The sequence below is a fragment of the Phocoena sinus genome, chromosome 1 (genome assembly GCF_008692025.1).
Source record: "Phocoena sinus isolate mPhoSin1 chromosome 1, mPhoSin1.pri, whole genome shotgun sequence".
Lineage (NCBI taxonomy): Eukaryota > Metazoa > Chordata > Mammalia > Artiodactyla > Phocoenidae > Phocoena > Phocoena sinus.
In genome coordinates, this window is record NC_045763.1 from 157,670,533 (window position 1) to 157,683,784 (window position 13,252).

General features: G+C 35.6%; 1 protein-coding gene across 17 annotated transcripts in view; it reads right to left on the reverse strand.

The window, feature by feature from the left end:
- CEP170 (centrosomal protein 170) overlaps positions 1–13,252 on the reverse strand; it is a 149,007-nt gene that overhangs the window by 52,691 nt on the left and 83,064 nt on the right. For all 17 annotated transcript variants that reach the window (XM_032628800.1, XM_032628794.1, XM_032628707.1 and 14 more), the window contains one exon: positions 3,090–3,566. In XM_032628800.1, the coding sequence (XP_032484691.1) occupies positions 3,090–3,566 (477 nt within the window). The remainder of the gene's footprint in view (positions 1–3,089; positions 3,567–13,252) is intronic.

Consider the following 13,252-nt stretch of genomic DNA (forward strand, 5'->3'; position numbering starts at 1 on the left):
TCTTCTCTGTTAAGCATATAGAGCGAGTGAAGTTAGAATACTGTAGTTGAATTCTGAAAACATCAGCTTCTTACCAGAGGTTTTTTTTGTTACCCTTCATAGTTCTACTAGGGATTAAATGTGAAACTTTATAAAAATTACTTGATTTTTCACTGATTCAGAATTCTTACTATCTAAATAATAAGTATACTAGAAGAAATAATCAAATGACAATTATTATATTATTACAGCATGAATTTAATGGAAAGTCAAGAGTTATTCTATGCATGTTTTAGATTGAATCACAAATGAGGGCTGAATCACAAATGAGGGCTTAAATGATAGCTCTTTAGAAGAAAGCTATAAAATACTCCAGTCAACCACGTGTATTCCAATATTTCCAGGACTAAATCTGAAAATCTTTCTTCAAACTAGCAACTACTGAAAATGCAACCTGAAAGGAAAAAAATGGTGTTTAATTTAATTAATGGAATTCGTGCCTTGGTAATTAAGCTAGGAATCAGGGATAGGCAGATGGAATGCAGAACCAAAGAAAACTACTAGTTCAAATACAAAACTCATTAAAAACAGGACACTGTACAACCTATTTCATGTTGCACTGGATGCACTGAAAAGGAATCCAGTTTGTGAGAGCTGTAAATAAATAAACTCCCATATTTCATGTGTAGTAAGACCAGATAACCCATATTACACACATATACAATATGAAAATGCCATCTTTACAGAATTTAGTTCTTATAACACCATACAAAAATTTGGCACTTATTTGGCATCAGGTCCTTTCAGTATCTTTTCTTTAAGTTATAGGTTAAAAATTCTCTATAGATTAGCCATTTTCTTTTTTCAAAAATTATTATTCTTTTTGCATTTTTCAGTGTTATACAAGATAACACATCTGATCAGAACTGCAATTTCTGTTCTTACTTAACAACAACAAAAAATCACTTGGAACTGTTCTTAACAAGATTCTGTTTTGTCTATTATTAATCAGGCATTAATATGTTGAAGTTCTTTCAGCATTTAAAAAATTTTTTTTGCGGTACGCGGACCTCTCACTGTTGTGGCCTCTCCCGTTGCGGAGCAAAGGCTCTGGATGTGCAGGCTCAGCGGCCATGGCTCACGGGCCCAGCCGCTCTGTGGAATGTGGGATCTTCCCGGACCGGGGCACGAACCCGTGTCCCCTGCATTGGCAGGCGGACTCTCAACCACTGCACCACCAGGGAAGCCCACTTTCAGTATTTTTAAGGGTAGATTAGCTGTACCGAGTCAGGAGTTGTGGCCAAAAAAAGCTGCAACTCTCCTAAAGGGTAAAAGTGTATGGGCTTTGTGAACATTATTTTCTTTAACTGTCCCAAAGCGCGTGCACTCCACTCTTGTAGGAGCAAAGCTGTTTTGTTTTGCCTACTTTCAAGTTTTTGACTAAACAGTTGCTGAAAGTCTATTATTAAAGTACAGTTATAATAAAAGGGTGTAATAAAAGTTCTTTGTTTTTCATTTGTTTTCTTTTTTTTTTTGCCACACTGAGTGGCATGCGGGATCTTAGTTCCCCCACCAGGGATGGAACCCGTGCCCCCTGCAGTGGAAGCACGAAGTCTTAACCACTGGAACTCCAGGGAAGTCCCATAAAGGTACTTTTTAATGGTGGCTTTTAAAAGGATATTTTAGCTCATTTTTGTACATTTATTAAGGGTGGTCTAAAAAAGACGATGTCATTTCTAAATTTTCAAAGTTCACACTACTTTTTACATTATACGAGGATATCAGTATTATTTTATTCAATGCATAAAAATGATCAATTTACAAATGGGTAGCTTTCATTTGTGAGCTTTAACCTATATATATCAATACAGATATAGGTCTCAATTATATATTTGTTATTATCTAGTAGGAGTAAAGACAACAATCACCTGTTAGAAGTTCATATGCCAGGTAATAATTGCTTATGATTATAATTAAATATAGAAATAGGCCCTGACAAAGAATTAGGTAATCACACCATCTCACTATCCTGAAATGCCTTAGAAGTAAATCAGAAATAGGTATTTCTTCATTAGCTGAACAGAATCCCAAGCCATAAAGTACAGGTTAAACCAGGGTCAGTCTTGTCAATGATAGTGAAGCCATTCATTGTTTATTCCAATTACTGAGTACCTATCACATACTCAAGCCCCAGGAAAGAGATATAAGGTAAGTAAATACATAATCTCTGACCTCAACGAGTGTTCTTTTAAAGCTCTTTAACTTTTTGTATAGTAACAGAATGGTCAGATCAACATGCAATCTTTTCCCTTACAGACAGCTTGTTGAATAAAATTAAGATAGAGTAACATAAAACTGTATTCAGAAAATTCTAAATTAATTTAATTAGCAAAATCAATGGAAAAAATGATCAGTTGATACTTCGATGTACAGGTGTAAAGAAAGAATTTACTAACTTTCGTCAAGTATTGTACTAATAAAACACATATAATAATTATTTCACAAATAAACGTTCAACTACAATTTTTATAAAAGTCTTACTAGTGAAAAAATTCTTAACTCAATTAATTCGCAATATCTCTAAACAAAAAAATTTTTGTTTCATGACATGAGTAACCTGAGAAGAGTTTGAAACACTCTACCAACAATGTGACTATATTACCAAAGTAGAACTGTCAGCCCATTAGCCAATGGCTTAAAACTTTCAAAATCTACATACTGCTATTTTACAGGAAGCACATAATAGAGAACAGAATTGAATATATCTTTTCCTGAAGTCAAGAAAATGATGAGAACTGCCTTCTAGGGAATTCCACTGGTGAAATGAATGAATCTTTTATTTCCATAAGAAAAAGAAACATATTTAATGGCATACATACAAATTTACAAAACCAATCTGGTTTTGGCAAGAAAATGAAGGCAGACTGTTTTGAATGAGTAAGTTGGATGTGGGCAGTTTGGCTGGCTTTTGAGCTTTAAAATCAAATATAAACCTTCAAAAATGCAGAAGCTTTATACCATATAATTGTTTATCTAATAGTAGGTTGGTAACTGTGAAGACTGAACTTTACCACAAAATAGCAAGTTCTAAAATGATCAATTCACTTTACCTTTCAACCTTTTTAAGTAAACTGGAACATCACTTTTAATACTTTTGGAATCCTCTTCTGATCTTTCCCATACCATCTGAGGAGGGTTGTTCTGTGCTAGCCAGTCAGCTACTTTGTTTTCTGGTGCCATCATTCCAGTTTGAATCCCTGGCAGGTCTTGAGTTCCAGGAGAAGACTTCTTTGATTTGTGGCGCTGATCAGAAGTAAATTTTGTCACATGATCTCTAATAGTTACTTTCCCTGGGGTACTGTCATCAAATTCAATGGTAAATGAAGCATGCCCTGCACCTGTTGTATGAGAACTTGGTGTGTCTTTTGTTGGGATTTCATGAATAGTGCTCTCTGTTATTTGTGATGGTTGCTGAAATTCTTTTGTAGGGATTTCAAAGTAACTTGGTTCCCTACAGAAAGGAAAAAGTACTTCTTCATTTGCAGCTGCAGATTGTTCCTCAACTTGCTTGGCATCTATGCTGCACCCTAATAAGAAAAATAAGAGAAAATTCAAAATATTTGGAAGCTCCTAGCACTTGAAGGAGTATAGTAATGGCCACTTGTATTATTCCATGGAAATCAGAAGGCAGATCATAGTCTGGATGAAAAAGAATGGCAAATGTCACAGAAGAGAAATAATTCTGATTATAAATGTAGCATTCAGTTACCAATAGGAGATGCAAGATAAGCAGCACAGTGGCAAAGGATAGCAAGGCAATTAAGAGATGAACCTTGCATGGCTAGGTCCATATTTTTTCCAACTTGGATCCAGAAATCATCAAAGTACAAAAGAACTGAAATCAAATGGAGATGGATATGCATGTTCAATGTACATATACAGAGAGATAGAAAAAAATATAAACTTCCTTATCAAGTATAAGGAGGATGAAATATCTGAAATATCTATGAAAACAAGTAAATTTCCAAAGGAGAAAAGGTGCTCAAATGAAGAAAGAAACATGACGTCAATATGTAAGCAATGTTCTGGACATAATGATTCCACTTACCATTCTTCACCATCACATTCAGAGACATTACTTTTAGAAGGACAAAAATAATATTACCAATGTGTGATCCTTATAAGAAAATAGATACATTTTATAAAGAATGAAAGAATTAGTAAAGATAAAACATGTGGTTTGCTTGTGGCATTGCAATCCAAGCAGCAGTATGAAAACAAGTAAGTTAAAAATAGACAATTCAGTTGCCAGCCAATTAATTCCAAAAGGAAATTCAGGTACATTTCTATACAGCAGAATACATCCAAGTGTCAAAATCCGTAGAGGAAAGCTGAATTATAAATCTCAGATCAACAAGAGCTGGCATAAGTAAGCAACTCTGGAACACTATTCCTCTGTTGCCTCAGAGACAAATATGCAGGTATAAAAACAAATGCATTTATATATAAAATATGTGAAGGCACATAAATGAAAATGATAACTGAAATGCTTTAAATCTGTTATCAGATACTGCAAATGCAAAAAGAATTTAAAGATTAAACTGCCCTGTTTTTCAGGAAACAAAAGAACTATTATCAAGATGGTAACACATATATATGGAATTTAAGAAAAAAAAATGTCATGAAGAACCTAGGGGTAAGACAGGAATAAAGACACAGACCTACTAGAGAATGGACTTGAGGATATGGGGAGGGGGAAGGGTGAGCTGTGACAGAGCGAGGGAGAGGCATGGACATATATACACTACCAGGCGTGGGGTAGATAGCTAGTGGGAAGCAGCCACGTGGCACAGAGAGACCAGCTCGGTGCTTTGCGACCACCTAGAGGGGTGGGATAGGGAGGGTGGGAGGGAGGGAGACGCGGGAGGGAAGAGATATGGGAACATATGTATATGTATAACTGACTCACTTTGTTATAAACAGAAACTAACACACCACTGTAAAGCAATTACACTCCAATAAAGATGTAAAAAAAAAAAAAAAGATGGTAAAGAGTGAATTCAAATGAAAAATATTTCCCTAAAGCTCAAAAAAGCATTCCTTTTAAAAAGAGATTGACAGAAACACCATTTGCAGATAACTTATTAGGAAGGAAAGGCAATACGGGGGGGACGAGGTTGTTTCTAATCATTTTCTAATTAAGTGAAGTATTGGTCTTGACACATTTTTTCAAATATCAAATACGGATGGGATTCTTCAGGTGCTATAATCAGTTTCTTAGCAATAGGGTGAATATGAAACAGTCATAAAGCTGTTTGCTTTTACGTTCTAGAAGAATAGGACAGCAACATCTCTGTAGTCAAATGTGTGGCATAGGGTATTATAAGACATCAAGTTCCACTTCCAAAAAGAAAAAAAAAGTGAAAGCAAATTACACAGACAGTAAATAGAATATATAACAAAAACAATGTTCAACATAAAAATTATCCTTTGCAAATTCTACTTTTTCTCACTACTGAAAATGAAAAAAGTGTATCAAAAACACTCTGCACTATGAAAGCAATAATTCTACACACTTTCTGGAGGAAGAGCATATACAGGATTCTTAATAACCTAAGTCACGTTTGAAAAATTTCTTTATTACAGAGTTCATTTATCTTTTCCTTAAAGTATCCACTTGAGTGTTTACTCTGAAGGCCTGTCACTTAAAATTTCCATGAGAGTAATATGCATTAACTACTTTACATATATTAATAAACTCATTAATGTTTTTACTTTTTCAACATTGATTTATTTACTATGTACTGTACTTGATCAATTTCATACAGCACAACTGGTTTACAAACATATCCTACTGGCTCTGATGCTTGTTCAACTTTGGTTAAGTGATTTCTTGCAATTTTCAGTACCTTTAGGAGAATCTACTTTACAATTAATCTCCTAATATGCACTTTTCAGCTGTATTCTATTCAGAATCAAACCTGTTAGACCTGCCTTCTGCTGACTTCTCAGCTTCCGTTCTATCCTTCCTGGATGGCTGTGTGGCTGACAGGGTCTTGGCGCTCAGCCGGGTGTTAGACCTGAGCCTCTGAGGTGGAAGAGCTGAGTTCAGGACATCAGACCACCAGAGACATCCTGGCCCCACATAATATCAATCGGTGAGAGCTCTCCCAGAGATTTCCATCTCAATGCTAAGACTCAGCTCCATTCGATGACCAGCAAGCTCCAGTGCTGGATACCCTATGCCAAACAACTAGCAAGACAGGAACACATCCCCATCCATTAGCAGAGAGGCTGCCTAAAATCATAATAAGGTCACAGGCACCCCAAAACACACCACTGGACGCAGTCCTGCCCACCAGAAAGACAAGATCCAGCCTCACTCACCAGAACACAGGCACCATTTCCCTGCACCAGGAAGCCTACACAACCCACTGAACCAACCATACCCACTGGGGGCAGACACCAAAAACAATGGGAACTATGAACCTACAGCCTGAGAAAAGGAGACACCAAACACAGTAAGTTAAACAAAATGAGAAGACAGAGAAATACGCAGCAGATGAAGGAGCAAGGTAAAAACCCACCAGACCTAACAAGTGAAGAGGAAATAGGCAGTCTACCTGAAAAAGGATTCAGAGTAATGATAGTAAAGATGATCCAAAATCTTGGAAATCAAATGGAGAAAATACAGGAAACGTTTAATAAGGACCTAGAAGACCTAAGGAGCAAACAAACAATGATGAACAACACAATAAATGAAATTAAAAATTCTGTGTAAGGAATCAATAGCAGAAACTGAGGCAGAAGAACAGGTAAATGAGCTGGAAGATAAATTGGTGGATATAACTACCGCAGAGCAGAATAAAGAAAAAAGAATGAAAAGAACTGAGGACAGTCTCAGAGACCTCTGGGACAACATTAAACACACCAACATTCGAATTATAGGGGTCCCAGAAGAAGAAGAGAAAAAGAAAGGAACTGAGAAGAGATTATAGTTGGAAACTTCCCTAATATGGGAATGGAAATAGTTAATCAAGTCCAGGAAGCACAGAGACTCCCATGCAGGAGAAATCCAAGGAGAAACATGCCAAGACACATATTAATCAAACTATCAAAGATTACATACATAGAAAAAATACTGAAAGCAGCAAGGGAAAAACAACAAATAATATACAAGAGAATCCCCATAAGGTTAACAGCCGATGTTTCAGCAGAAACTCTGCAAGCCAGAAGGGAGAAGCAGGACATACTTAAAGTGATGAAGGGGAAAAACCTACAACCAAGATTACTCTACCTAGCAAGGATTTCATTCAGATTCAACAGAGATATTAAAACCTTTACAGACAAGCAAAAGCTAAGAGAATTCAGCACCACCAAACCAGCTTTACAACAAATGTTAAAGGAATTTCTCTAGGCAGGAAACACAAGAGAAGGAAAAGACCTACAATAACAAAGCAAAAACAATTAAGAAAATGGGAATAGGAACATACATATCAACAATTAACTTAAATATAAATAGATTAAATTCTCCAACCAAAAGACACAAACTGGATGAATGGATACAAAAACAAGACCCATATATATGCTGTCTAAAGAGACCCACTTCAGACCTAGGAAAACGTACAGACTGAAAGAGGGGATGGAAAAAGATATTCCATGCAAATGGAAATCAAAAGAAAGCTGCAGTAGCAATTCTCATATCAGACAAAATAGACTTTAAAATAAAGACTATTACAAGAGACAAAGAAGACACTACATAATGATCAAGGGATCAATCCAAGAGGAAGATATAACAATTGTAAATATTTATGCACCCAACATAGGAGCACCTCAATACACAGGCAATTGCTAACAGCCATAAAAGGGGAAATCGACAGTAACACAATCTTAGTAGGGAACTGTAACACCCCACTTTCACCAATGGACAGATCAACCAAAATGAAAACAAATAAGAAAATACAAGCTTTAAATGATACATTAAACAAGATGGATTTAATTGATATTTATAGGACATTCCATCCAAAAGCAACAGAATACACTTTCTTCTCAAGTGCTCATGGAACATTCTCCATGATAGATCATAATCTTGGGTCACAAATCAAGCCTTGGTAACTTTAAGAAAATGGAAATAATATCAAGTATCTTTTCTGACCACAGTGCTATGAGACTAGATATCAATTACAGGAAAAAAACTGTAAAACTACTAACACATGGAGGCTAAACAATATGCTATTAAACAACCAAGAGATCACTGAACAAATCAGAGAGGAAATCACAAAATACCTAAAAACAAATGATAATGAAAACATGATGATCGAAAATCTATGGGATGCAGCAAAGGCAGTTCTAAGAAGGAAGTTTATAGCGATACAATCCTACCTCACGAAACAAGAAACATCTCAAATAAACAACCTAAACTTACAACTAAAGCAATCAGAGAAAGAAGAACAAAAAAACCCCAAAGTTAGTAGAAGGAAAGAAATCATAAATATCAGATCAGAAATAAATGAAAAAGAAATGAAGGAAATGATAGCAAAGATCAGTAAAACTAAAAGCTGGTTCTTTGAGAAGATAAACAAAATTGAAAAACCATTAGACAGACGCATCGAGAAAAAAAGGGAGAAGACTCAAATCAGCAGAATTGGAAATGAAAAAGGAGAAGTAACAAATGACACTCCAGAAATACAAAGGATCATGAGCGATTACTACAAGCAACACTATGCCAATAAAATGGACAACCTGGAAGAAATGGACAAATTCTTAGAAATGCACCACCTGCCGAGACTGAACCAGGAAGATATAGAAAATATAAGCAGACCAATCACAAACACTGAAATTGAAACTGTGATTAAAAATCATCCAACAAACAAAAGCCCAGGACCAGATGGCTTCACAGGTGAATTCTATCAAACATTTACAGAAGAGCTAACCCCTGTCCTACTCAAACTCTTCCAAGATATACTAGAGGGAGGAACACTCCCAAACTCATTCTACGAGGGCACTGTCACCCAGATACCAAAACCAGACAAAGATGTCACAAAAAAAGAAAATGACAAGCCAATATCACTGATGAACATAGATGCAAAAATCCTCAACAAAATACTAGCAAACAGAATCCAACAGCACATTAAAAGGATCGTACACCATGATCAAGTGGGGTTTATTCCAGAAATGCAAGGATTCTTCAATATAAGCAAATCAATCATGTGATAAACCATATTAACAAACTAAAGCAGAAAAACCATATGATCATCTCAGCAGATGCAGGAAAAAGCTTTCGACAAAATTCAACACACATTTATGATAAAAACTCTGAAGAAAGTGGGCATAGAGGGAACTTACCTCAACATAATAAAGTCCATACATGACAAACCCACAGCCAACATTGTTCTCAGTGGTGAAAAACTGAAACCATTTCCTCTAAGATCAGGAACAAGACAAGGTTGCCCACTCTCACCACTATTATTCAACATAGTTATGGAAATTTTAGCTACAGCAATTAGAGAAGAAAAAGAAATAAAAGGAATCCAAATCAGAAAAGAGGAAGTAAAACTGTCAGTTTGCAGATGAGATGACACTATACACTGAGAATCGTAAAGATGCTACTAGAAAACTACTAGAGCTAATCAATGAATTTGGTAAAGTAGCAGGATACAACATTAAGGCACAGAAATCACTTGCATTCCTATACACTAATGATGAAAAATCTGAAAGAGAAATTAAGGAAACACTCCCAATGCAACAAAAAGAATAAAATAGCTAGGAATAAACCTACCTAAGGAAACAAAAGACCTGTATGCAGAAAACTATAAGACACTGATGAAAGAAATTAAAGATGACACAAACAGATGGAGAGATATACCATGTTCTTGGACTGGAGAAATCAAAATTGTGAAAATGACTCTACTACCCAAAGTAATCTACAGATTCAATGCCATCCCTATCAAACTAGCAATGGCATTTTTCACAGAATTAGAATAAAAAATTTCACAATTTGTGTGGAAACACAAAAGACCCCGAAGAGCCAAAGCAATCTTGAGAAAGAAAAACAGAGCTGGAGGAATCAGGCTCCCTTAATTCAGACTATACTACAAAGCTACAGTCATCAAGACAGTATGGTACTGGCACAAAAACAGAAATATAGATCAATAGAACAGGATAGAAAGCCCAGAGATAAAGCACACACATATGGTCACCTTATCTTTCATAAAGGAGGCAAGAATATACAATGGAGAAAAGACAGCCTCTTCAATACGTGGTGCTGGGAAAACTAGATAGCTACCTGTGAAAGAATGAAATTAGAACACTCCCTAACACATACACAAAAATAAACTCAAAATGCATTAAAGACCTAAATGTAAGGCCAGACACTATCAAACTCTTAGAGGAAAACATAGAACACACTATGACATAAATCACAGCAAGATCCTTTTTGACCCACCTCCTAGAGAAATGGAAATAAAAACAAAAACACACAAATGGGACCTAACGAAACTTAAAAGCTTTTGCACTGCAAAGGTAACCGTAAACAAGATGTAAAGACAACCCTTAGAATGGGAGAAAATATTTGCAAATGAAGCAACTGACAAAGCGTTATCTCCAAAATATACAAGCAGCTCACACAGCTCAATATCAAAAAAACAAAGAACCCAATCCAAAAAAGGGCAGAAGACCTAAATAGGCATTTCTCCAAAGAAGATATACAGATTGCCAACAAACACATGAAAGGATGCTCAGCATCAGTAATCATTAGAGAAATGCAAATCAAAACCACAATGCGGTATCACCTCACACCATTCCAAATGGGCATCATCAAAAAATCTACAAACAATAAATGCTGGAAAGGGTGTGGAGGAAAGGGAACCCTCTTACACTGTTGGTGGGAATGTAAATTGATACAGCCACTATGGAGAACAGTATGGAGGTTCCTTAAAATACTAAAAATAGAAGTACCATGTGTTCCAGCAATCCCACTACTGGGCATATACCATGAGAAAAGCATAATTCAAAAAAAGTCATGTACCACAATGGTCACTACAGCACTATTTACAATAGCCAGGACATGGGAGCAAACTAAGTGTCCATCTACAGATGAATGGATAAAGAAGATGTGGCACATATACAGAATGGAATATTACTCAGCCATAAAAAGAAACGAAATTGAGTTATTTGTAGTGAGGTGGATGGACCTAGAAATCTGTCATACAGAGTGAAGTAAGTCAGAAAGAGAAAAACAAATACCATATGCTAACATGTATATATGGAATTAAAAAAAAAAAGTTCTGAAGAACCTAGGGGCAGAACAGGAATAAAGATGTAGACATAGAGAATGGACATGAGGACATGGGGAGAAAGAACGATAAGCTATGACGAAGTGAGAGAGTGGCATGGACACATATACACTACCAAATGTAAAACAGATAGCTAGTGGGATGCAGCCACATAGCACAGGGAGATCAGCTCGGTGCTTTGTGACCACCTAGAGGGGAGGGAGGGATACACATAAGAGGGAGGGGATATGGGGATATAAGTATACATATAGCTGATTCACTTCATCATACAGCAGAAACTAACACAATGTAAGGCAATTATACTCCAATAAAGATGTTAAATAAATAAATAAGCAAACCTATCCTATCTATCTATCGTCATTCATTCATTCATTCATTCATTTTGCTCTCCACATCCTTACAGGTAACAGAGTAACCCTGAGGACCAGGGTTAGTAGTTTCCTACTACCACTACCTGAATACCCAAATAAAATGATGCAGCTGAACTATGAAGCAATAACTACAAAAAGCTGGCCCAGGGGTATAGCATTTATCATTTACTTGTTATTCACGATTCAAATGAGTATGTTCCCAATTTTCCTCCCTTGTGAAAAAAACTTCAGTTAATACTGACATGCTTTTAATATGCTTTCACATTATAACACATTAAAAAGCAGAGATCAACAACAGCACATAACTATGTTTAAGATTATTATTTCCTAAGTCAGTCCTACTTCAAAACTGCCTTTACTCCAAGGACTAGAAACCCTGAGACTTATACAAGTTAACACCTAATTTAACCAGAAATCGCTTATCTAACAATGTCAAGCAGCACAACAGAGTGGTAAGGCAGCATATATGATATGATTAGTGGAAGGTAGGGAGAAGATTTGAAATCAGGTAAGTCCTGTCTCTATCAGTCCTTAATTCTCATTTTCCTCATTGTTAAATGAGAAAATAATATCTACCCGTAAGATTGTTGTAAAGATTCAGTGAGATAAGTTATCCAGAAAAAGTCTGGCACAAAGTAGGCACAAAAATAAATGTTTCTCTTACTTTTCCTTCCCCAACTCTTCAACATAGCTAATTAGGGAAACAAGAAACTAAAACCAAAAATCTAACTCTAAAATAAAAAACCCAAGACAGATATGACAACACCTATATCATCATATTTGTGATCTTTACTACCAGGAAAGGCCTTCATTGAGAACCTTTTTTGACTGTTTACTCAGATTATATGTGGCAAATCTGGAGGGGATGTAAAAGCAAGGATTAAGGTCAGACATATTGCACTAAGAAGAGTCAAGTGGCCAAGATAAGACAAAAAACAATCAAGAGCAGACACATGGCTCAAAAACACAGTAGTTCAGAACCATTCATTCAGTATATGGAGCAAACAGTCTTACATACTTCAAGTCTCCCAAAGGCATCACTGTAATGCATCATAGTTCAATCACTGATGTTCATAATGATGCTTCTGAGTCATAAGGCAAACATTTAAATTATATTCAGCCTTCTGTGCTTAAGAAGGCAATGACATGGGTAATTCATTTAATAGAAATATAGGAAATGGTTAAACTTAAAAACAAATTTCAGTTGTAAAAGTAAAGTTCAGTCATCTGGAACATTCATTATGTAGAGGAATTCATTTCTCTGAAGATGATAAAACCAGATCAAGTGTGGGCCTAGTATGTATGGGAATTGTACGCCCACTAGAAAAATTATTAGGGGTCTTCTAAATTAATATAGAAAAATAAAACAGCTTTCCTCTCTCAGTACACTGACGAAACATATTCTGAAATTTATGAATTTAACATGTATTTCTATTCAAAACCTATTTTGTTTATACTAAAGTAAACTAAATTATATACTAAAATATTAATATTTTATTTATACCAATAGTTTATTATTAATCTCAACTGCTAGATATTTAAAAGCATTTAATAACTGATTATGCTAGAATTAATTATGTTTATCTAAATCAGAAGAGCAATATCCTT